General features: G+C 41.4%; 1 protein-coding gene across 2 annotated transcripts in view; it reads left to right on the top strand.

The window, feature by feature from the left end:
• The window catches only part of TRDN (triadin), a 108601-nt gene that overhangs the window by 69949 nt on the left and 13221 nt on the right, over positions 1 to 25431 (top strand). For both annotated transcript variants that reach the window (XM_043510898.1, XM_043510897.1), the window contains 3 exons: positions 8837 to 8893; positions 18500 to 18559; positions 25201 to 25254. In XM_043510898.1, coding sequence (XP_043366833.1) covers positions 8837 to 8893; positions 18500 to 18559; positions 25201 to 25254 — 171 coding nt within the window. The remainder of the gene's footprint in view (positions 1 to 8836; positions 8894 to 18499; positions 18560 to 25200; positions 25255 to 25431) is intronic.

Here is a 25431-nt window from a genome sequence, read left to right as displayed (position 1 = left end):
GACCTGGCATACAGGTCACAGTGACCCTCAGATTTGGTTTGGCCACCTCTTCCTCATGATAGAGGGAGTGGCTGGGCTAAACCTGAGTAATACTATGGCCCTGTGCACCAGGTCACAATACTTAGTGTGTGGAGCTGGACCCAGCCCCATAGTTCAGAAGCTGCTGCTTAGGGTTGCCAACTGTCTAATCAAACAAACACCCCTGCCCTGTCCCCTGCCCTTCCCATTCTCTGAGGCCCCACCCGGCTCATTCCATCCCCCTTCCCTCCATTGTTCGCTCTCCCTCACCCTCACTCACTTTCACCGGGCAGAGATAGGGGGTTGGGGTGTGGGAGGGGGTGCGGCTCTGCTTCACTGCCAGAATTTTGGTGCCTAAAATCTCCCAGTTTGGCTTCAGTAGCTTCTGGGAGTTAGAGCCTGATTCCCGGAGACTCACAGTGAAACCGGGAGGGTTGACAACCCTACTGCCACTGCAGGCTGGGTTTGCTCTCCAACTGGCTCCCCTTGCCCTGGGGCCTCCCCTCTGCACCAGGCTGGGAGACGTGTATGTTTGAACAATGATGGGTTAATGCAGCAATGCTTCTAGAATTTCCCATGAATCACTGGTAGGTCCGGGCCTGCTGTTTGGGAAACACTGGGTTACTCACCTGGGATGTGGAGACCAGGTTCAATTCCTCTTTTTTCTTGATGAGCGGAAAGGATTTGGCTAGGGTCTACTGCCTCTCAGGTGAGTGCCTTAACCACTGGGCTACAAAGTGTTCTCACACTTTCTGTGGCCCATATAATATTTAATTAAAGTGGAGAAGCTTCAAGAAGAGAGACAGAGATCCACATCAGAGTATCCCATAGTGTAGTGCAGCGTTTCTCAACTTTTTTGTGCTGGCGATCCCCTTTGAACTTAAAAAAAAAAAAAATTGGGACCCCCCCGACTAAGACTTGAAAAAATTGTGACCCCATACCTTAAATAGCATTAAGTAAATTATGAATAATACTGTCCCACTAGTGTTAATAAACTAATATTTAAAACCTATGCAAATAATTGAAGGTTAGAAAACAAATGCGTGTGCCAGACAAAGTTTATTTTTACATAGAAAGAAACTATAAGTTCACTTTTTACAAATTACAAGTCTTACAGAGTCCGTCAATGAAACACTTGTGCTTCTTTTTTACCAGCTAAATTTTTACGGTGGGTTGAATTAAAGACACTCAGCAGCAGGTCGTTCTCCACGATTATTTATTTAGTTGCTTTTCTTTATCGCAACTGTCGATGGGAATCACAATTTACATAAATGTGATGTTGTGAACAGGATTAAAACTTTCAAAGCTTCAGTTACAAATTTGAAAAACTTATGCTTCTGTGCCTTCCAAAGTATGCACATGTCTTTTGAAGGAAATGAACACTGAAGCATTTTATCAGATGAAAGCTCGACCAGTTATCTTGCAGGCTCCCTGTGAGTTCGACAGACTCAACTACTCTTTTGTTGAACAAATTAATTATTCACCTCCTGCCAAGTTCTTCATCGTCAGGTAGGAAGTAATCTCGGAGCTGCTTATTAAGTTTAAATATATGTTCAATCATAATGGTTTTAATTGTTTAATGTCCACACTCTTGTCATCAGCAATCAGTTTCATGTACTCGCAACTCAGAGAAAATTACTTGAAGTTTTCACTCTGAAGCTGAGCAGACCAGGCTTCAAACTTCTTTCCAAAGAAGCTTCTTTCCTTGTCTCCCAACACAATTACGTTTTTGTGTGGTCCTTGAAAACTCGTATTCAACTCATTCACATGACTGCTAAGTAAGTTGACTGAAGAAGCCATGGTGGGTCACTGAACGATTTAGCAAAAGGAGACCCGAGATCCTGTAGGAACAAGTACTTCAGCTCACAATTCAAAAAGTCTGCTTAACACTTTCCCCCATTAAATCCCTCTCACTTCAGTGTGCAAGAAAAGAATTTTATGAAGTGCACCTATTTCACACATACAGGCAAGCTGATAGAGGCCGAATTTTTATGAAATTCACAACTTTTACAGACTCATCAAGCACCTGACACAACTTAGAAGGCATTCTTTTTGCAGTGAGTGCTTGCCGATGTAAAAAAGCAATGGGTCCAAACGGCATGAGACATAAGACAAGGTCGCCTCTGGATGACCTTGTAAACTGGAGTAATAGTAATAGGATGAAATTTAATAGTGAGAAGTGTAAGGTTATGCATTTAGGGATTAATAACAAGAATTTTAGTTATAAGTTGGGGACGCATCAATTAGAAGTAACGGAAGAGGAGAAGGACCTTGGAGTATTAGTTGATCATAGGATGACTATGAGCTGCCAATGTGATATGGCTGTGAAAAAAGCTAATGGGGTATTGGGATGCATCAGGAGAGGCATTTCCAGTAGGGATAAGGAGGTTTTAGTACCGTTATACAAGGCACTGGTGAGACCTCACCTAGAATACTGTGTGCAGTTCTGGTCTCCCATGTTTAAAAAGGATGAATTCAAGCTGGAGCAGGTACAGAGAAGGGCTACTAGGATGATCCGAGGAATGGAAAACTTGTCTTATGAAAGGAGTCTTAAGGAGCTTGGCTTATTTAGCCTAACTAAAAGAAGGTTGAGGGGAGATATGATTGCTCTCTATAAATATATCAGAGGGATAAATACAGGAGAGGGAGAGGAATTATTTCAGCTCCGCACCAATGTGGACACAAGAACAAATGGGTATAAACTGGCCACCAGGAAGTTTAGACTTGAAATCAGACCAAGGTTTTTAACCATCAGAGGAGTGAAGTTTTGGAATAGCCTTCCAAGGGAAGCAGTGGGGGCAAAAGATCTATCTGGTTTTAAGATTCTACTTGATAAGTTTATGGAGGAGATGGTATGATGGGATAAGGGATTTTGGTAAGTAATTGATCTTTAAATATTCAGGGTAAATAGGCCAAATCCTCTGAGATGGGATATTAGATGGATGGGATCTGAGTTACTACAGAAAATTCTTTCCTGGGTATGTGGCTGGTGAATCTTGCCCATATGCTCAGGGTTTAGCTGATTGTCATATTTGAGGTCGGGAAGGAATTTTCCTCCAGGGCAGATTGGAGAGGCCCTGGAGGTTTTTCGCCTTCCTCTGTAGCATGGGGCATGGTTGACTTGAGGGAGGCTTCTCTGCTCCTTGAAGTCTTTGAACCATGATTTGAGGACTTCAATAGCTCAGACATGGGTGAGGCTTTTCATAGGAGTGGGTGGGTGAGATTCTGTGGCCTGCACTGTGCAGGAGGTCAGACTAGATGATCAGAATGGTCCCTTCTGACCTTAGTATCTATTAATCTATGAATCTATCATGGTTTCTCATCTTGAAACAAGCCCGCTGTTCTTTCCAGTCATTGATTTGGCACCATTACTGCATAGAGAATATGTTTTCCCCAATCTATTTCAATATATTTGGTAGCTTCAATAAACGGTTAAATAGACATTCACCAGTTGTGTGGCTAGGCAGCGGTTTACAGAAGAGCACGTTTTCCTCAACGGTAGCATCTGAATTATATTGAACGAAAGCTAAGAACTGTGCTAAGCCTGAAACATCTGCTGATTCATCAAACTAAACATCATTTTAACTTTTCTTTCAACTGCTCATGAATGTCATCAGCCATTTCCTTAATACACCTCGAAACAGTATCTTTGATAAAGGAATAGCTTTAAGCTTATCTGCCTCTTTATGGCCGAGCAGGCTGGTAAGCATGGCAAATGCCAACAGGAAGTATGAGATTCTCAGCTATTGTATGTTTCTTACATGTTTGGGTAATATGAGAAGGGATCCGAGATATGACGCTTCAAGAGCATTCTTACTGACATTACTTGTATTCCAAATCAGTGTTTGCTGTCTTTTCAAGCTGTTCAGTTTTCTCTTAAAGAACTCAAAAGGCTTGTTCTTTAATTATGGATGTTTACTTTCCAAATGCCGAATTAATTTAGAAGGTTTCATGCTTTCAGCACTTAGCACTTCACCACCCACAACTCAATAAGGTTTATTTTCAATTGCTGTAAAACCGTACATTGAATAGCTGGAATCGTATTTTCTGCACTTCATCTTCTTTACTCTTTCATTCTGTGAAGTACTTGGTTGAGCTCTCTTTAAAAATTTATCCATTGCACAAGAAGGCCTCGCTGAAAAATGTGCATACAGTACTACTTGCTAGCCACGAAGAACAACAACGCTGTCTGGACAGGAAGCAGCATGTGGTTCTGTGAAGTTATATGTTTGCTTGAAGCAGGGCCAGCCTTCAACTCGCTGGGGCCTCACAGAAGGCACATGTGAAGATCTTTGGAGACGGAGCCAGTATTGGGCACCGAGGTGTATTAACCCACAGGCTGGGTGGCCTCCTGAAGTGAGTCAGGGGGTGGAGGTGGTGCTTCCTCCCCAAGCCCCTGCTGCTTGAAGCCAAAATCCTCTGCCAGGACTGAAGCCCGAGCCCGACTACCTGGGACTGAAGCCTGAGCCCCACCATGGTGGGGGGTTGAGCTGCAGCTCAAGCTTCACCTCGCCTTGCCTCACCTCATGGGGGCTGACAGTCTGAACCCCACTGCAGGGCTGACAGGTCAAGCCCAAGCACTGCTGCCTGGAGCCCGGCCACTGAGTGGATCACAGCCTGGCTATCTGGGACTGACAGCCCCAAGCCCCACTGTGGGGGGCTCAAGCATGTAAATTAGCTTCATGGGGCCCCATGTGGCATGCTGGCCATGCACTTGCAAGGCCCCTGGGGTTTGTGATCCCCTAGGCTGAAAAATACTGGTTTTGTGGTTAAAACACTCTAACATAGGTGCCTCCCTGCAGCCTGGACCTATGTGTCTCCATGAGAGAGGTGGGGTTTAGGATACATCCCTCTCATCAGCATCTCCCATTGTCCCCGCCTAGTGTCCTACTTTTGTGGATTCCATTCTTAGGCTACATCTACACTAGGATCTAGGGAAGTGATTCCCAGTTTGCTATCCTTGTGATAGCTTTCATCGAGCTAAAAATAGTAGTACCACAGGCACAGCAAGCAGCAGTATAGGCTAGCCACCCCAAGTGCAACTCACCTGAGCTCTGTGGGTATGTACTGAAGGTGGCTAGCCCATGCTACCGCTGCCCATGTTACCATAACTACACTACTATTTTTAGCATGCTAGCCTAGATGAGAGCTAGCATGAGTATGTCTACATGAGCTGGGAACCAGATCCCTAGCTTGTAGTGTAGACGTAACCTTAGAAGCCTATTTCTGCCTGTGCATTTTATAGGGAGACTAGGCACCTAAGTCAGGTTTGTGATGTTCCAGCAATTTTCTAAGCACTGCAATGCCTAAGTCTCTTTGTGGATCCCCATTGCTCTCTCTGTGTATATCTACTCCAGACTTAACTTAGGGGAAAGCATAAATTTATCTTGGAAACAACTTTTGGGGAATTGTCTGCACTCGACTTTATCAGTGTGTTACCTACTTTTTGTTAATTTGATGAAAAAATGTCCAGTGTAGACAATCCTGTACACGTAAGGAAGTCTCACTTGGTCTAACATGCTGAGGAGCAATCACAAAAGCAAGAAGATGTAAGTTAAATTAGGGTGGGTGTAACTTTAACTTATAATTTTTTTTTCTGTAAACGTGATGGGGTAGTTCATCCTTTGTATCCTCTCATGACTAGAGATATGCCCTCCATGTGAGGACTGAGGGACAGTGATGAGACTGTGTGGAGCAATTTAAATACCTTCTGTCCCTGTTGTCCTTACTTTGTGGATATATTCAAAGATTTCATGTCTCTAATGGTGTCCATTAACATCTTTCATGTACATTAAATTATCAAAAGAACTGTAAAAACAGAGCCAAAAAAGCACATGTTAGAATGCACTAGAAGCCATGAGTAAAACTTGTGGACACTAGCAGTGACTGGGAGAAAAATACTGATATAATTGCAGGAAGAAAACAAACCAAACTCAGTTGTAACAGGAGTCTATAAATTGGGTGATTTCTTTGTAGTCTGAATTCGGAGGCCTATGGAACAACCAAAATGCTATACATGTGAAGATGGGGTCATTGGGATCTCATGGCCAGTTTATCTTCTTACTCTGCATTGATGACTGGTAATGATGCATATCTAGGCCTCTGCTACTCTTTAATAGGTATTTTTACCTCTTTGCAGAAAGAATGAGTGCTGATTTGAAGGCAGTAGAGACTGGTGATATAGCACTATTATGCTTTTTTGTAAACCTGACACAAATTTTATTTTAGATAGCAAATACTTCTTGAAATTGACTGATAGGTATTGATTCTCAGCAGTCAGTGGACAAATCTGTGCAGCTGATCAATCTGTTAATGGAATATAGAAATTTATCTTTCCCATTTACCCTATTAAGCAATGCACATGATTTTATGTCCTGAACCAGTGTCTATGGAAGACAACGGGAAGACTCCCACTGACTTCAGAGAGCAGTAGATTGGGCCCTTACTGTCCAGTAGATGCAGTATGTTTTTCCTCTGTCTCTGTTAGATTAATTTTGTGATGAGTGATCTTGTAATTGGAAACAGGAAAGCCAAACCTAGCCCTTAAGTAAGGGGATGCACCTCCCATTGACTTTAGTAGGAGTTGCACCTGCTCACATCAGGGATTAATTTGGTCTAGTGTCTGATATCAGTTTCACATTCCAGGAGGTGTGCTCATATGACACTAATGCAGATAGTCTACATAGTCTTAATGGGTTTACCAAATGTCCACTTTGATATCACTTGTTATTTTTTCCCAAATGTTAGCAACCGGAACCTTGATTTTTGGCGGGAGGTGGAGATATCTGTTTTTAAAGTCTGTATAATATAAATGGTCTTTGTTTGTCATGATTATATTTTTGATACATGAGATGAAATCAAGGATAAGGCCTAAGGCACTAGTATAGTACCAAAGTCACAGATGAGATTTTCTACAGAAGAAATGGCACAGTATTTTGTGGGCTGACAGGAGAGCAGACAATTGCTAAAACATTAAGACAAGCAAGTGTAATCCACACACCTCCTGGGTGTGGTGTTCTGTCCCATCTAGTGGCACCGAGAGAAAGAGAGAGAGTGATTAATGAGTCTGCTTTACAGCCTTAGCTAAGAGCCATATGGCTTTTAGCTCATGCAGTAGAGGCTCATGCACTGAGGTCCCAGGTTCAATCCTGTATGCCGACAACCAGGGTATGTCAGTTTTACACAAGCATTCTCCAGTCCAGGGCTTAAATAAGTTAACTTCTAAATTATGTAGACCATAGGTGCTGACTCTTATTTTTCCTGATGGGTGCTCTATTCTGGTTCTGCCCCCAGGCCCCGCCCCACTCCACCCCTTCCCGGAGGCTCCGCCCTCTCTCAGACTCTTCTCACCCTGCTCTGCCCCCTCCCACAATGGCCCCCCACCCGCCACTGGTTCCTCTCCACCCTCCCCCAAGTGCCTCCTGTCAGCCACTGAACAGCTGATCAGCGGCCAGCCCCAGGGCCCTGCTGAATACCTGTGGCTGGTGGTTGCAGAGCAGTGCCTATTTTTTCGTGTGGGTGTTTGAGCCCAGGAGAACCCACAGACTCAGCACCTATGATGTAAACTGTGGAACAGGGCTGTGCTTTGTTGTTTGGGTTATATAAGCCCTCCAAAAAAATGGAAGATGTCGATTTTGGGGAAGGAGATATTCCAGTGTAAATACTGGAAAGCACACAAAAGGTAATGTTGTGAGATATATCTGAATTTGTGTTTGTTTTCATGTGGGCAAGACAAGTACAATAACAAGCTGCCCATGATTTTTAAGATTTGATAGTGTTGGAATAATTCTAGGATCTGTACATTGAGTTATTGTAGAAAAGTGAGGTAAAAATGTAATATAGCCTGTCCTGATTGGGATGTATAAATTAGAATACCATAATCAACCATTCAACATTAATTGCAGTTTTTAAAAGTTACTTAAAGACAGACCAGTTAAACATTTTGATACAGCTGCATTCTTTGAATTTCCTATCACTGCATTTCATTCTTTCGATCAAAACAAGTCCCAGGCAATCAGTTAATTTAAATTAATCAGTAAAGTTTGCCCATTATGGTATAATATTGTATGATTTGTCATTGCTATGGGCTCTGACCCTCAGTTCTGGAAACTTATCTCTATTATATGTTATAAAATCTAAGCATTATTACCTGTTATTCCAATGTTAATGGGTCCCGGGCCTATGCAAAATACAGAAAAAATACATTCTCTCCCCAAAGGAACTTAAATTTTAAATATACACCTAAGTGAATGAAATTTATATTTAACATGAAATGTCTGTCTTGATAAATCGAAGATGTGCATTTAGTTTCAGTAATTATTCAATGTTTATTAAATATAATCACAAATGCTGAGTAAGAACATTTTTATTGAAATTCAATAACTCTTTATATATTTTATATAGTTTTACATGTAAACAAAACAATTGATACATAACTGTATTACTTTATTTAAAACTGAATCTTTATTGTAGGCACTTAATATTAAGTGTGACCTTTTGCAAGGTATTTACAGTGTAGAATCCATAATAGTTAATGGCAGGAAGGTCTTTTTTAAAACAAGGATATACTTTTTTCCTACTCTTAGGAATGAATAAAAAGTTATGAATTATAGAAACAATAATACACATTGAGAATAATGCTTTGTATATGGCCAGAATTTTGTCACATATGATTCCAAATATACAGCTTAGAGATCCATGAATCTTTAATATATCTTTATAATTTATTTGTTATTTTTATTATAATTTATTTCCTTTATTGCTATTTGAGAGTTTTCCCCCCTCCCAATAAATAAACTATTAATTGTGTTCTTTCCAGAAATTCGTAAAGACAAGCCTGACAGACAAGAAAAACTTGAAAAACCAGCACCAAAAGGTAATTACTATTTATATACGTGTTTGTAATAGATAACATATTTATTAAAATTATATTATATTGCAGGAGCATTCAGGAAGTTCCTAATCAGGATCAGGGCCTTATTGAACTATGCATTGTATGGCCACATATAAAGACATAGCCCTTGACCCCAATAGGCCCCAGTCTACCTATTCATCTGTCTCGAAATATAATTACATAAAAACCTACATTAAAAGAACATTAGGGTTGCATAGTCAAGCACTCAGAAGTTTAAAAATTGTCAAAATAAAAATTGCCCAGGCAGCCTTGATTTGGTCTCTGTTTATATAGGTATTAAAATTCAGTTTTTATTGACAAGATACTATACTATGTTACAGGAAAGACAGTTGTCCTACTCTCAGTTCTTATGGCCACAGTGCTCCCTGGCAACCAGAAAAATCCTATTCAGACTCTGCAGCCCCAGGCTGGAGCATGCTCAGTGCAAAGAAATCTTTGGAAAATGTTGCTGTCGGCCTCTAACAAACCTGTCCAGAGCATGTGCAAGTGGCAATTTTCAGAGGTTTATAACTTGGCCAAATTTCTGTGAATTTTCATGGAGAGAGTAAAAAACACCTTTCTGATACTAGGGAAATTTCTCTGCCTAATTTCAAGTCTCTCTTCTGAAGCATGTGGAGGCATTACAACTTCTCAATAAAAATGGTTGTAAGAATTGTTTATTATGGGCAAAAAAATAATTTTTTCCATAATCTCATTCTTGAAACAACTGAACCAATTTTTCTGTAATTTTCAAAAACAAATTCAGCCTGAAACAGACACTTGGCATGGAAAATTTCAACCCAATATTTAAAATCTGGGCAAGCCAAAAGCAACTGAAAACAGGGTCTTATAATGAAAAGTATTAGGCAACTTTACACTGTTAGCTTTGCCTATAATTAAACATTTTATTCAAATCTTGTCTGAAACTACTAATTGCAAAGTAAAATACAGTTACTGTACTTAGAAAAATGTATTTTAAGGAAAGGGAATAATCTGAGAACAGATCCAACAAAGCACTTATTCTAACAGTAGTGCCTTAAAAACACAGTGATTTAAGGAATGATGTCACAGTATTTATTAATTATCAATAGCTTGTGTTGTCCTTCTATGGAATATACCTATGTTGTGGGGCAAACTCCCTAGGAATGGTATAACTCAAAATATCAGAGAGAGGCTGTATAGTCAGAATGCTCAGAGCATCCATATAGAGTTTTCCTTTAAAAGACCATTCTGATTTATGAAAATAATTCAATCCAACTCTGATTTGGAGTTGTGATGAAATAATGGATGTACAAAAACTGAAGATCTTATTATATGACATGGACAGGAAACTCACTAAATTTCAAATGCATCAAACTCAGAAGCTGGGTAAGTGCCCTGGTAACACCTGGCTCATAGAGAGGAATTCTTTTGCAGAACACAGAGTAGTAGTATACCACCATAGAAAATGCAGCTAAACCAGATAACATCATAGGCTAAACCTATCCTTATTTTAGGAAACAAATGTTCTTATGTTCTTACGCGCTGATTAGGCCTCAATTGGAGAACTGTGTCCAGTTCTGGGTGCCACATTTCAGGAAAGATGTGGACAAATTGGAGAGAGTCCAGAGAAGAGCAACAGAAATTAAAGGTCTAGAAAACATGACCTATGAGGGAAGATTGAAAAAACTGGGTTCTGTTTAGTCTGGAAAAGAAATAACTGAGAGGGGACATCATAACAGTTTCAGTTTTCAAGTACATAAAAGATTGTTACAAGGAGGAGGGAGAAAAATTGTTCTTAACCTCTGAGGATAGGACAAGAAACAATGGGCTTAGATTGCAGCAAGGGTGGTTTAGGTTGGACATTAGGAAAAACTTCCTAACTCTCAGGGTGGTTAAGCACTGGAATAAATTGCCTAGGAAGGTTGTGGAATCTCCATCATTGGAGATTTTTAAGAGCAGGTTAAATAAACACCTGTCAGGAATGGTCTAACTAATACTTAGTCCTGCCTTGAGTGCAGGGGACTGGACTAGATAACCTCTTGAAGTCCCTTCCAGTCCTATGATTCTATGTTCTTACTTTTCACCCTCCCGTACCTTCTTCCTGGGACTTGATGTCCCACTCCCATCCCCTAAGGATTTTAAGGGAACCAGGGCTTTTCTCTCCCTCATCAGCTTTTTTGAGGATCCACCAGAATAGGCTGTTGCCATTTTCCCTCTGGCTCCCAAAGCAGGAGCACAGTGACCATCCTGCTCTCACTGCCAGCAGGCTCTGCTTGGGTAGGATTGAAAGAACATCAATAATCCTTAACATGAAAGCTCATAACCACAATATTAGGCATTGGGTATGTTTGCTTTTTACCTAGAAATTATGCTAAGGATTATGAGGCTACCTCAAGTAAAGCCAAGTGCGATAAGGGGCTCTTTCTTTATTCTCACTTCCTATGTGACAATGGAATTTTTACCCTCTTCATAAAATGATATGTTAGGACTGAGGAGGAGACATCAGCCATAACTTGGCAACCCTCTGAATACTAACATGCTAGGAGTTGGCAACCAGCTCCACTCGAACATCTGTTGGAGGTATCCCAAGGGAAAGGAGCAAGAGGGCTCTCACTTTAATTTAAAAAGGGAGGAGAGAGAGGGTTTCTGAAGTTGTATGCACAGCTACAAATCCAAGACTGTAAATTCATAAACTTTTGTTAAGAATACACTGCGGTTCACAAATGAATCAGTCCTCAAGCTCACGTCTCAGTTCAAGTAGGTTTTACATTCAATGTGACCTTTGCACAAATCTAATTTTAAGCTTCATTATAGGGCTTGTCAACACGGACACACTCAGGAATGTTAAGATGAATTAACTAAAGGTGTTGAAGTTAAAGCATGTAAATTAAAGCACATTAAACCCTTGTGTGTACCTTCTCATTCAGATGTATAGTGGCCTTAGTTCACTACATTGTAATCTTACTTGAAGAAGGAAGCTATAATGAACTAAGGCTGTATTACTTCTGAATGGGAGTGTCCACACAGAGGTTTAATGTGCTTTAACTTCACAGCTTTAGTTAATTCAGCATTTCCTGGATGTCCCTGTGTAGACAAGCCCTAATTCGGTTAATTGGAGCAAACATTCTCTTCTTCTTCTGTACTACACTCATCACCCTAAGTCTTACTAAGCTGAGAACTATTTTTACTTTGCTAAGATATGGAATTAATGCCTCCTTAATCTCTTTTTTCCCTTGCTCATTTTGGGCACAGAAATGTTACTCAACACGCTCTCCAACTTTTTAACTGAGCAGACTAAATTTGACTCCCCTGTACTTTTTTTTTCATTTGGTGCAGATTAAATATACTATCAGATGATTAGTGTTTTGGAAAATATCAGAAATGTACCGCTCACATCTGTTTTTTATTGTAGGTGAAGTGGGTAGCAATGCCTAGAATAGTATATAGTTAAGAAGTCTTAACACTTTCCATTATATGCTTCTGTGCTCAATTTCTTACAAGTTTGCCACACTTTAACCATTCAGGATGAAATTTTCCATGCTTGCTCTCTGCCCCTCTCTACATTTTTTTTAAAGTTTCATCAAAAATGGTTAAGCAATTTCAAAAAATGAGACTAGGGACAGAGAAAATGTTGTCAGTATTATTAAAAACACATTCCAGCTGTTTTTCTCAACAACTCCAACATCTCCATGGTTTGGGATTTGAAATTTGGCGGGAGGAAAATAAAAGAAGTGCTTTTTTTCTATTCACATGGAAATCAGCCAGATTTGCCCAAACTATGGGAAATCACAATTTGTGCCAGTGCAGCAGAACTAGTTTTGCTTTTGCTTCTTAATTTTCAGAATGTACTGTGCACTGGATGAGTTAGGGATCTTGTCCTCACCTCCTCCCCCCAAAAAAGGATGTGATCATACAATTGAAGACCATATGATAATGGCACATGCACAAAGGAGTTGAATTAAGGTTGTACAGTAAGGCTTAATGCTGGCTTTTCTGAACTTCTGAGGGTTTGACTTTGCAACCCTAATGTTAGAGCTGATCGAAAATCTTTTGAAAAACATTTGATGGAAACCAGACAGGCTGGCTGGCCAGACAGCCTGGTTTCCTCACAGCTCATCAACCTGCCTCCCTGAGCTCTGCAGCTTCTTGGCAGCCAGGCTGGTGGGGAGCTTGAGAAACAGGGCTCTCTAGGTTTCCAGGTTCCACGGCTCTGTAGCAGCCAACCTACCTCCCCAGCTAGGGAGCACATTTCTTGGCAGAAGTGTTTAGATTTGGGGGTACTAATGTAAGTTTATTATAGAGATGATCCTGAATGCTGAATCAGGATTGCTGAAACATATCTGGAGCAGTCATCTTCCCAAAGTTTTGTGGGACCTGCTCAGTGTTTCTGTTTTGGGCCTATATCTACTGTGCATAAGCTATTACCAAACACTACATTAAAGGAATGTTAAAGTTGCAAAGTCAAGAATTCAGTACACAGGACAGATGGTGCTCAGGGAATGAATCAGGGATGTGTAATGAAGGAGACTGTCTGTGGGACCTCCTTTGTGGCAGAAATTGGAAGGTGAGCAAGTCAGGGAACAGCAAAAAGAAAAACAATGGTGTTGAATCTCACAGAGTTTAGTAAAGTCTCTCTCTCTCTCTCTCTCTCTCAATCCCCAGTTGAAGTTGCTCCAGTCTGGATAAATATTTAAATAGTCATTGGAATAGAGGAATTGGATCTTGGCTCTCCCATGTGGGTGCCCAAACCCCCACGCTACAGAGTCAGTCTCTTTTGTTGGCCCAATGACAGTTTTAATTATTTATCAAAAGTGCACCAGATTCAACAAGAGAGATTAGAGACACTTATACAAGACTATCCTATAGCCCAGTGGTTAGGACATGTGCCTGAGAAGTGGGAGACCCCTGTTTGAATCTTTCCTCCCTGTCAGATGTAATGAGAATTGAACCTGGATCTTACACATCTCATCTGAGTGATCTAACCACTGGATTAAAAGCTATGAGGGAAGCTGTAGCACAATCACCACTTCTTCCTCTGGTTTTTCTTGCAAAAAATGGCTTAGCTGTGAAAATCCAGGAGAGGGTTCCTAGTTGTGGATCCCAAGCATAGTTAGACACCTCCCTGCAGTTTGGATTTAGGTGCCTTACTCTCAGAGAGGGCAGAGTTTAGGATACAACCCTCTCATCGGCATCTGCTATTGGATAGCATAGGCAGGAAGCTGCCTAGCGCACTAGTCTCTGTGGATCCCATTCTTAAATGACTAGTTTCAGAGTAGCAGCCGTGTTAGTCTGTATTCGCAAAAAGAAAAGGAGTACTTGTGGCACCTTAGAGACTAACAAATTTATTAGAGCATAAGCTTTCGTGAGCTACAGCTCACTTAAATGCATCCGATGAAGTGAGCTGTAGCTCACGAAAGCTTATGCTCTAATAAATTTGTTAGTCTCTAAGGTGCCACAAGTACTCCTTTTCTTTTTAAATGACTAGCTCTCCCCATGCATTCTATATGGAGCCTGGGCATCTAACTCAAGCTTTGTGAAGTCCAGTCATTTTTCTAGGTGCTACATGTCACACAATACCTAAGTCCCTTTTTAGATCCAGGGCTATATCATAATCCTTAGGCACAAGCGGGCCAAATTAAGGTTGCACAGGCAACCTTAAACCTGGCATTTCCCAATTTTGTATACAGAAGTGCTGTATATAAATCCAGATATGTCTGCCAGTAGCATAACTTCATTGCTATGCAAAGACTCAATCTTGATTTTAGGACCTGCCCAGCCCTGGTCAGACTGAGACTGAGAGCTTTGTTAAGTGGATGATTTAAGCACACTAGAAGAGAAGGATACTCACATTATTCTAGCCTGACTCCTGCTAGTGGTGAAAAAATGTGGCACCTACCCATCCAGGCCTCCACGTCTGTAGAAATTGAGGTATTGTATGTAATATGGCTTTGAGGCCTCCCTTCTAAAGTTGAATATGAGAGATTCCATAAAAAGCAGTGAGTTTATTTTAATTAGTTTAATTTATGAAAATGTGACATTTAAATGTATTAGATCAAAAGGCCTCAGTGGAGTCAGGTGGCCTGACTGCTGCAGACTTTCATTGTGATTGAGGAGTCAAAAATGCCTCATCACCACAGCACTTTAATTTTGGCAACACCTGCCCTTCCCAGATAAATTTGTTGCCTGAAGTCATAGCTCTGACCGTCTCCATATGAGGTAGTGCTAAACTCTACAAGCTGAGATTACCATATTCTGAGGCTACTGTGATACCAACATGGAGGATAAGACTCTCAGACTAATTAGAACACTCTTTCAGCTTACTGTAAAAAAAAAAATGCTTATGCCAGCCTTCTACAATGCTTATCCACATTCCAGGCTACATGCCCAGCTTCATCAAACTTTTAATCCCTCACAAAAGAGCCAATTTGTCTGCACTCCCTGCATTTACCTTGCGGCCTACAGAAGCATACATATTTTCATTTATGCTAAGGTCACTTTATACCACTCTGGTAATGCAAAAGGACCTTAAAATGGGCATAAATTACATTCATAACTACTTTAAGGACCCTTTATGCAGCCTACCATGAGGGTATACATGGGTCTTAGTGTAAATGAGAAACAGGCCCTCTCTGCATAATTTGTGTCTTTGTACTCAGCATGTCTCTTTCAAGGTTCATTTTGGTCTCTGATGCCAAAACATGAAATAGGGAAATGCCATAGGGAAGTGGAGTGACTAACACATCTCTAAGGTGCCACAAGTACTCCTTTTCTTTTTGTTCTGCATAGTTCAGCTATTCTTTCTAGCATTTACAAGGAGTGTCATCAAAAGTAAAAAAGCTTATGCACCATAGAGGATGAACAACTAGTAGGAAATCTGTCAGCTGCAGAATTGTGCTGACTTTCTCTAAAAAGCTGGCAGCACAGCTCTATGAAAAGTTGTGCACCTTAATTGAATTTGCTGCTTTTTTTACATGCAGCCATCGTGCAAGAGCATGTAGTCCTGTTTACTGCTTCAACATACTTACCCCTGCCAAAAGGGGTAATGACAGGGGGCACCACCTTACTTTTTCTTGTTATACGATTGAGCATCCTAAAATACACACTGAATCCCCAAAGTCTGTGAGAGTACATTACTTATGTGGTTTTCAAAGCCATGTAAGGGATTTGGACACTCCGGCACAGATCCATCAAGACACTTTAGCACTTAAACCCCAGACATAGGCATCTAAATCCCAGTTTTGGATCTACTGCGTTCCACAAAACTCTTGCCAAACCCACTAGGCACCTAAACTCACTTGGCATTAAGTTTTTAGGATAAATGTTCTCTAGACACCTATGTTTCTGCCTCTAGGCATGTGCCCTGCTGCCTCCCTCTAGGTGTCTGGATGTATATCTCCTCACTAGGCCTCAGAGTGATTCCCCCCTGAAGAAAGATGGACATTAGTCTGCCTAAGTCACATATGGGGCCCAGTTTGGTAGCTGTACTCAGAGGTTGCCTACTGGATTGGGTCCCATTCAAAATCTGGCTGGAGGAGGAGGTGCTAGTGCCCACCTTTAAAAACTTTTAACATAATGAGTAGATGCTTGCTTGGAATGTGATAGATGTTGGTTCAATTCCCGCATCTCAGAAGAGTGCTCTAACTAGTGAACTATTGGATAGTGGGGAATCCATCCATGTCCCTTGTGAAAGCTTTTTCCCTATCCACTGGACTACAGAGTCATTCTTTTGCTTGTTCTCTCTCTCTCTCTTTCTCTCTCACTCTCTGGCCCAAATGACTGTTTCACTATGGATAAATACTTAAATAGTTATTGGGCCAGAGAGAGAGTGAGAATGACTCAGGGGTTAGGCATCCACCTGGGAGGTGGAAGACCCAGGGTCCAGTCTCCCTGCTCCAATCACTTTTATTATTTATCCACATCCACAGTGGAACAGCTTCAGCATAAGAGATTGGGACAGTCTGCTGTGGGGCCTCCTTGTAGCTCAGTGTTTAGAGAACTCTCCTTAGGATTTAAAGAGGGGTCTCCCACCTCTGGCAGACAGAGGAATTGAACTTCGAGCTTCCACTTCCCAAGCAAGTGCTCTAGTCATTGGGTTAAAAGTTATAAGGTGGATGGCAGCAGCTGCATCACCACCACCTCTCCTCATTCCTGCAAGAGGCTCCTAACATGCCTGAGTCCAGGAGGTTCCTGTTCACTAAGCAGAAATAGACACTTCCCTTCAGCCCAAATTTAGGGGCTGTCTCCCAAAGAGGAACAGGATTTAGGACACACCCCTTTTGACAGCTGCTCCCATTGGTTAGCTTAGGTGGCTCCCCATCTAGTGTGTGGGCTTTTGTGGATTCATTCTAAGGCACTTATCTTTCCCCATTCATTGTGTAGGGAGCCTAGGTGCCTAACTTCTCTTTGTGGATCATGATATTGTTCCTAAAAGTTGGATTGGATCCCATCCTCAATTCCGGTTCATTATAGTGTAAATTGGGTATCCAAATCATTTAGGTGGCTTTGAAAAGTCCTCTACTTCTTCCCATTACACTAGTGAGTAGTAATAAAAATTGTTCGCTTGTTATTGTTATTGTTATTGTCAATTGTTATTGATATTTTATTTGCTAACATTTTCCCATGTGAGGAAATGATGAAATTAGGGAACATTTGCAACAAACATTTGGTTTAATGAAATACGCACTGAGTCATGATTTTAGGAAGAAATATTTAAACAAGAAAATCATGTCATTTGTGTTTTTTCTTAGCACCTCTGATAAAGTAAAATTTGCTAAAAAATAATTGTGAGTAGAGCAGGGCAGGAATGTTGCTGTATATGCATGCAAAAGTGACAAGTCATCCACTTGGCATAACTCTATTTTAGTTTTTGCCAGAAAATTGAGGTGAGGAGAGAAAATGTCTCTTCCTTTTTCCATGAAATGCCACCAACTTAGTCCTTCATGGGGGTTTTGTGGTGGTGGTTATTTGTACATGCAGTTCTTTATGAGCTGGGATACTGTGATATCCAAACTCTTGTGCAATAATGTGGGTGAGCAGCTGGCTATCTACAGGCATCAAGTCTCTCTGCTAAAGGCAGGATGTGCAGCTAACTGTGTTTTAAACAGCTATTCTTCTGATGTTATGTTCTTATTACAGACATGTACCCTTGCTAATCCGTCTTTTTGGTTGAAGTAACATCCAAAAATAAAAAACAGCTTGGAAGGCAATGTGTGAGCCATTTTCTGTTAAGAATAGAAAGTGCTGCTGTCAAAATAGTTTCCCACATTGGGATCCGAAAGCAGCATGCTTATGCAATGGACCAAAACCAAATCCTGCAAATGAGATTAAGCTGAATAGTCAGTTACGGTGCAAATACACGATCCAACAATTTTCACAAGCATAAACAAGCTCATTTGTTAGAAAAAAAAATCCATATTTCTGTTGTACATGTAAGCAAATAGGAAAATTTAAGAAAAAATGCTGTTATTTATGAGAAACTAGCATCTGTGATTCAGAGCTGAAATCCATTAGTGTATCTTGCAAATACTTTCCCTTTATCATTTTGAAGGAATAGTTAGATTTGTGGCGTATGTAACAGAGATAACTGTCACTATTTTGTATTTCTAGTAATTCACAAAGAGAAACCTGAAAAACAAGAAAAGATTGAACGGAAAGAACAGCCAAAAGGTAGGTGTCCAGAGCTTGAAATTGGCATTCCTTCTGGCTCCCCTTTGGTCCAAAATAGCCTCATCAGTTGATGTTCAGGGCAAAGGCCATTTGTTTTCATGGAGGGAGGAAGTATAATGAAGGATGACTGTATGGAGAGTGGAGATTTTAAAGGACTTTTGGATATATCAACTATATGGTTTTATTGAACATAAAGGCTAAAATCTTCTTCTTATCATATGTGCAACATTTCTCAGGTGGCATGTGACCAGGACTCATCACTGAATTTGATCCACTGGTTGGATCATTAGCTTCCCCAGCCCAGGCCGGGTGCTGATGGGGAGTACAACATGAATGCTGATGGATTGATGGATGCGTTATGTTGTTTTTTAAACTTATAAAATATAGCAGTAGGGATATACTACCAACCACCTGACCAGTATGGTGATAGTGACTGTGAAATGCTTTGGGAGATTAGAGAGGCTATGAAAATAAAAAAACTCAATAATAATGGGGGATTTCAACTATCCCCATATTGGTTGGGTACTTGTGAACTCAGGATGGGATGGAGAGAGAAAGTTTCTTGACACCTTTAAATGACTGCTTCTTAGAGCAGCTTGTCCTGGAACCCACAAAAGGAGAGGCAATTCTTAATTTAGTCCTAAGTGGAGCACAGGATCTGGTTCAACAGGTGAATGTAGCTGAACCACTTGATAATAGTGACCATAATATAAATAAATTTAACATCCCTGTGGTGCTGAAAACACCACCACAGCCCACCACAGTAGCATTTAATTTCAGAAAGGGGAACTATGTGGAAATGAGGAAGTTAGTGAAACAGAAATTAAAAGGTACAGTGCCAAAAGTGAAATCCCTGCAAGCTGCATGGAAACTTCTTAAAGACACCATAATAGAGGCTCAACTTAATTGTATACCCCAAATTAAAAAACATAGTAAGAGAACCAAAAAAGTGCCACTGTGGCTAAACAACAAAGTAAAAGAAGCAGTGAGAGGCAAAAAGGCATCCTTTAAAAAGTGGAAGTTAAATTCTATTGAGGAAAATAGAAAGGAGTATAAACTCTGAGAAATGAAGTGTAAAAAATATAATTAGGAAGGCCAAAAAATAATTTGAAGAACAGCTAGCCAAAGACTCAAAAAAGTAATAGCAAAAATATGTTTAAGTACAGCAGAAGCAGGAAGCTGGCTAAACAGCCAATGGGCCACTGGACGATCCAAGTGCTGAAAGAGCACTCAAAGACAATAAAGCCATTGTGGAAAAATTAAACCAATTATTTGCATCAGTCTTCACAGCTGAGGATGTGAGGGAGATTCCCAAACCTGAGCCATTCTTTTTAGGTGACAAATCTGAGGAACTGTCCTAGACTGAGGTGTCATTAGAGGAGGTTTTGAAATAAATTAATAAACTAAACCGTAATAGGTCTCCAGGATCAGATGGTATTCACCCAAGAGCATAGGCGGCAAGTTCTATGGGCCCGTGGAGCCTGGCCACAAGGAATATTCCTGGTCCGGGCTTGGCTCCAGCAATATATGAGGCTGTGCCTCTCCCTTGGCCCCACCTTCCACCCCAGGGGACTCCACCCCGCGCATCCCCGAGCGATTTAAAATGGCCCGGGCCCCACCCCCCACTGGCAGCTGAGTGGCTTCCTGCCTGTTAGCTTCACGTGGCTGTCGGCCCATCGCTGCGGCCCCTGGGTGAAGTGGGTCTGAGTCTATGTGTGCTGCTCCCACCCCAAGCGTCTCTGCAGCCAAAGGGAAGCTGCGAGGGCAGTGTCTGGGGGTAGCAGCGCGCAGAGGCTGCACCCCTCACCCCCTCCTGCACCTCCACTCCCTGCCCCAGCCCAAAGCCTGCACCCAGCAGTCAAACTTCAACGCAGACCCCCTTCCCCACCCAAACTCCCTCCTGGAGCCCAACCTCTCACACCTTCTGCATTCAAACTCCCTCCCAGAGTCTGCACACCTCCTGCACCCCAATATCCTGCTCCCACTCAAGGCTTGCACCCCCCAACCCAAACTCCCTCCCAGAGCCTTAGGCAGGTGGGGGGGCAGAGTTTAGGGGTGCAGGCTCTGCGTATTCTGGGCACCACCAAAATTTCTATAAACCTGCAGCTCCTGCACAAGAGTTCTGAAGGAATTCAAATGTGAAATTGTAGAACTACTAAATGTGGTATGTAACCTATCATTTAAATCAGCTTCTGTACCAGATGACTGGGGGATAGCCAATGTGATGCCATTTTTTTTAAAAATGGCTCCAGAGATGATCCTGGCAATTACAGGCCAGTAAACCTAACTTCAGTATCTGTTTAAGAACAGAATTATCAGACACATAGATGAACATGGTTTGTTGGGGAAGAGTCAACATGGTTTTTGTAAAGGGAAATCATGCCTCACCAATCTATTAGAATTCTTTGAGGGGGTCAACAAGTATGTGGACAAAGGGGATCCAATGGATATAGTGTACTTAGATTTTCAGAAAGCCTTTGACAAAGTCCCTCACCAAAGGCTCTTAAGCAAAGTAAGCTGTCATGGGATAAGAGGGAAGGTCCTCTCATGGATCAGTAACTCGTTAAAAGATAGGCAACAAAGGGTAGGAATTCAGAATGGAGAGAGGTATATAGTGGTGTACCCCAGGGGTCTGTACTGGGACCAGCACTATTCAACATATTCATAAATGATCTGGAAAAAGGGGTAAACAATGTGGTAGCAAAATTTACAGATGATACAAAACTACTCAAGATAGTGAAGTCCAAAGCAGACTGTGAAGTGTTACAAAGGGATCTCTCAAAACTGAGTGACTGGGCAACAAAATGGACAAAAAAAGATGAAATTTAGTGTAGATACACGCAAAGTAATTCACACTAGAAAACATAATCCCAAGTATACATCTAAAATTATGGGGTCTAAATTAGCTGTTACCACTCAAGAAAGAGATCTTGGAGTCATTGTGGATAGTTCTCTGAAAACATCCACTCAATGTGCAGCAGTGATCAAAAAAGCAAACAGAATGCTGGGCATCATTAAGAAAGTGATAGATAATAAGACAGAAAATACCATATTGCCTCTATATAAACCCATGGTATGCCCACATCTTGAATAATGCATGCAGATGCAGTCATCCCATCTCAAAAAAGATATATTGGAATTGGAAAAGGTTCAGAAAAGGGCAACAAAAAATGATTGGGGGCATAGATCAACTTCCATATGAGAAGAGATTAATAAGATTGGGTCTTTTCACCTTGGAAAAGAGACAACTAAGGGGGGATATGATAGAAGTATATAAAATCATGGTTGGTGTGGAGAAAATAAATAAGGAAGTGTTATTTACTCCTTCTCATAATGCAAGAACTAAGGGTCGCCCAACGAATTAATAGGCAGCAGGTTTAGAACAAACAAAAGGAAGTATTTCTTGACACAATGCACAGTCAACCTGTGGAACTCTTTGCCAGAAGATGTTGTGAAAGCCAAGACTATAACAGGATTCAAAAAAGAACTAGATACATTCATGGAGAATAGGTCCATCAGTGCCTATTAGCCAGGATGGGCAGGGATGATGTCCCTAGCTTCTGTTTGCCAGAATCTGGGAATGGGCTGTTCTGCTCATTCACTCTGGGGCACCTGGCATTGGCCACTGTCAGAAGACAGGATACTAGGCTAGATGGATCTTTGGTCTGACCCAGTGTGGCTGCTCTTATGTTCTTATATAAATGGTACATAGAGCAATATATAGGTTTCTCTTTCATTTGTACTCTATACAGTAACTCCTTGTTTAACGTTGTAGTTATGTTCCTGAAAAATGCAACTGTAAGTGAAACAATGTTAAGCGAATCCAATTTCCCCATAAGAATTAATGTAAATGTGGGGGGTTAGGTTCTAGGGAAAAATTTTTCACCAGACCAAAGACTATACACACACACACACACACACACACACACACACACACACACACACACACACACACACACACACAGTATAAGTTTTAAACAAACAATTTAATACTGGTACACAGCGATGACGATTGTGAAGCTTGGTTGAGGTGATGAAGTCAGAGGATGGGATATTTCCCAGGGGATGCCTTACTGCTAAATGATGATCTAGCAATTGGCTGAGCCCTCAAGGGTTAACTCATTGTTGTTAATGTAGCCTCATACTCTACAAGGCAGCACGAATGGAGGGAGAGGAGACAGCATGGCAGACAGAGACAGAGACACACACCCTGTGTATGAGAGAGAGATGTGCATTGCTCCTTTAAGTATGCTGACCCCACTCTTAAGTACATTGCCTTTTAAAGTTAATCAGCAAGCTGAGATGGTAGCTGCTGCCAGGAAGCTCCATCTGTCCTGAGCCCTGTTGTGTGTCCCCCCTGGTCTATGGAAGATGGGGAAAGCAGGGTGCAGGAGCAGGGCGGTGGGGGATACTCTGACTTTAGCTCCCTTCTCCCTCCCCCCACATAGCAAGCAGGAGGCTCTGGAGAGCAGCTCCAAGGCAGAGGGCAGGAACAGCACATGGCAGTGTGGGGAGGGACAGCTGAACTGCCGGCAATTGATAGCCTGCTGGACGTCTGGCTGCCGCATGGGGAATGGGAAGCGAATGGGGGGCTGCCGGTCCACCCCGGTTCCAAGCCCCCACTGGCTAGCTGCAATGGGCTGCTCTTCCTGCAAGCAGTGGACAAAGTAGGCGGCTGCCAAACGACGTTATAAGGGAGCATTGCGCAACTTTAAACAAGCATGTTCCCTAACTGATCAGCAGCATAACAATGAAACAACGTTAACTGGGACGACTGTAGTGAGGAGTTCCTGTAAATCTAAGTGCTAGATTGTTCCTTTTTGCTCAGTCCTGAGCAAGGGATGATGAGTAGATTATAGCAGTAGCCCCTGGAGACACTGTGCCTCAACAACATCCCTCTGTGGAAGAATTTCTTCCTTTCTTCATTCTTGCACTGGGAGATAGTAATTTGTTATTGGCCTATCAGGGGTGCTGGAACAATTTGTATAGTGGGGGTGCGCTGAGAGCCATCGAACCAAACTGTAAACCCTGTATATGATGGAAACCACTTCAAGCCAGGGGGTGTGGCAGCACCCCAATGCCCCTAGTTCCAGCACTTATGTGGCCTATGCCAACAACAAATTACAGAACTCCCTGTGCACTCTAGTATGTTGGGAATCAGAACCAAAGCTCCATCCACTGCTGGGTGGGACGTAAGTGGGTGCTGTGCAGCCAAAGCCAAGGGCTAGGTAGCCCACATAGCAGTACAAGGGGGATTCTTACTTCTTTCTTACTTCCCTGCACCTGTAGTCCAAATTACAGTTTAGCTCCAAATAAATAGTCTAGCTAACGAGCTATAGCAGTAGCTATTCCACATATTTACTGTGAAGTCATTCTGTTGTTTGTTTTTTAATGAACAACTTCTCTGTAAATGGAGGTTCACTGTTTTTAAAATAGCCGTTTTCACATTGGAATATATTCAAACAATTCTGGACTGCTAGTATAGTTCACTCTATACACAGTTTCATTGTGGCATATCTGAGATCCCTGTGATTTCCACTGTGTCCATGGTTATATATTTAAATACATTTCATCTGTGAGATATGAATCTGTGGCAAATACACAATATTCTATTCTAATTTCTAATTATTTTCCATTATGAAGATTAAGAAAATGTTTAATGAGCAGGCGTGGGAAAGATAGAATAGACGTGGGAAATAATTAGCCACCCACATAAATGTTTTGTCATTTAGTTACAGCAGGAGTTTGTGTTCTCCCGTATTCTGCAGCACCCTATTGTTGAAGGAAGCAAGAGGCTCAATACTCCCTGCTTTCTTATTTTTGTTTCCAGTTAGATATGGAATTAACATTCCCTAACAGATCGCGTCTGTTTCCTCTTGTTTGACAAAGGAGCTTTATCATAGTCTGGCGGTAGCTCCACTGGAGTTAAGCTCGAGACTAGGGTTACTGTTTAACAACTGACTTTTCTAAGTGCTCCAAAATCCATATGCTTACTAAGGTTGTCTTGAAAATTACTTTGCTGCGTAGAGGTCCAAGATAGGGTCAGTGGTCCTAGTCTGAGGTCATCTGAGCAAGGGGTTTCCGAGATACAGGCATCTTAAAAAATCATGGAACGCCAAATTGTTAGTGCTTATTTTTGCGCACATTGTTTGTGTGTGTTTGTGTATAACTATTGCTCTGATCTTCATGTGTGTGTGTATGTATGTGTGTGTAACTATTTCTCTGATCTTCCTCAAACTGATATCATCTGCTCAGAATTGGTCTCAACTAGTTTCCAGAACCCATTGCCTCTTTGAGGGAGGAATATTTTAAAAAGTACTCCAAGAAAAAGTTGGATCTACCATGTGGCTCAAGTTGAGCTGGTAAATCATAGAAAGTCATCTGCACATGTGCAGGCAGCCTGCCCTCAGAATAAGTAGGGAGCTGAAGGTGATAAGTTGTGGTTACTGGAGCCACACAGCACCCCTTTACTGTGAGTTTGAGTCCTGCACTTGGCAGTTTTCTGAGAATATATTATGGTGAGTATATGAACAGGTATAGTACAAATTAGCAGCTGAGAGCCACTGTTTGGTTTTGTGTTTTACTGTAGAATTATTTTAATTTCTGAGTTTGTAAAAATATAAATGTTGATTTCTTCATAGTGAAAGACAAATCTGAAAGAACAGAAAAACCTGAAAAGAAAGAAAAACTCATAGGTAATTATTTCTCTTCATGATCTCTCAATACTTTTCAGGGTACACCAGGCCTGATTCTCCATTCCCTTGCACATCATATAGTCCTTTAAACCTGTGAAAAGTCAGCATAAACACTGTGGGCCAGATCCTCAGCTGGTGTGAAGCAGTGTATTTCCATTGAAATCAGTGGAGATATGC

This window comes from Dermochelys coriacea, chromosome 3, assembly GCF_009764565.3.
Source record: "Dermochelys coriacea isolate rDerCor1 chromosome 3, rDerCor1.pri.v4, whole genome shotgun sequence".
Classification (NCBI taxonomy): domain Eukaryota; kingdom Metazoa; phylum Chordata; order Testudines; family Dermochelyidae; genus Dermochelys; species Dermochelys coriacea.
This window is presented reverse-complemented; position numbering and strand designations above follow the sequence as displayed.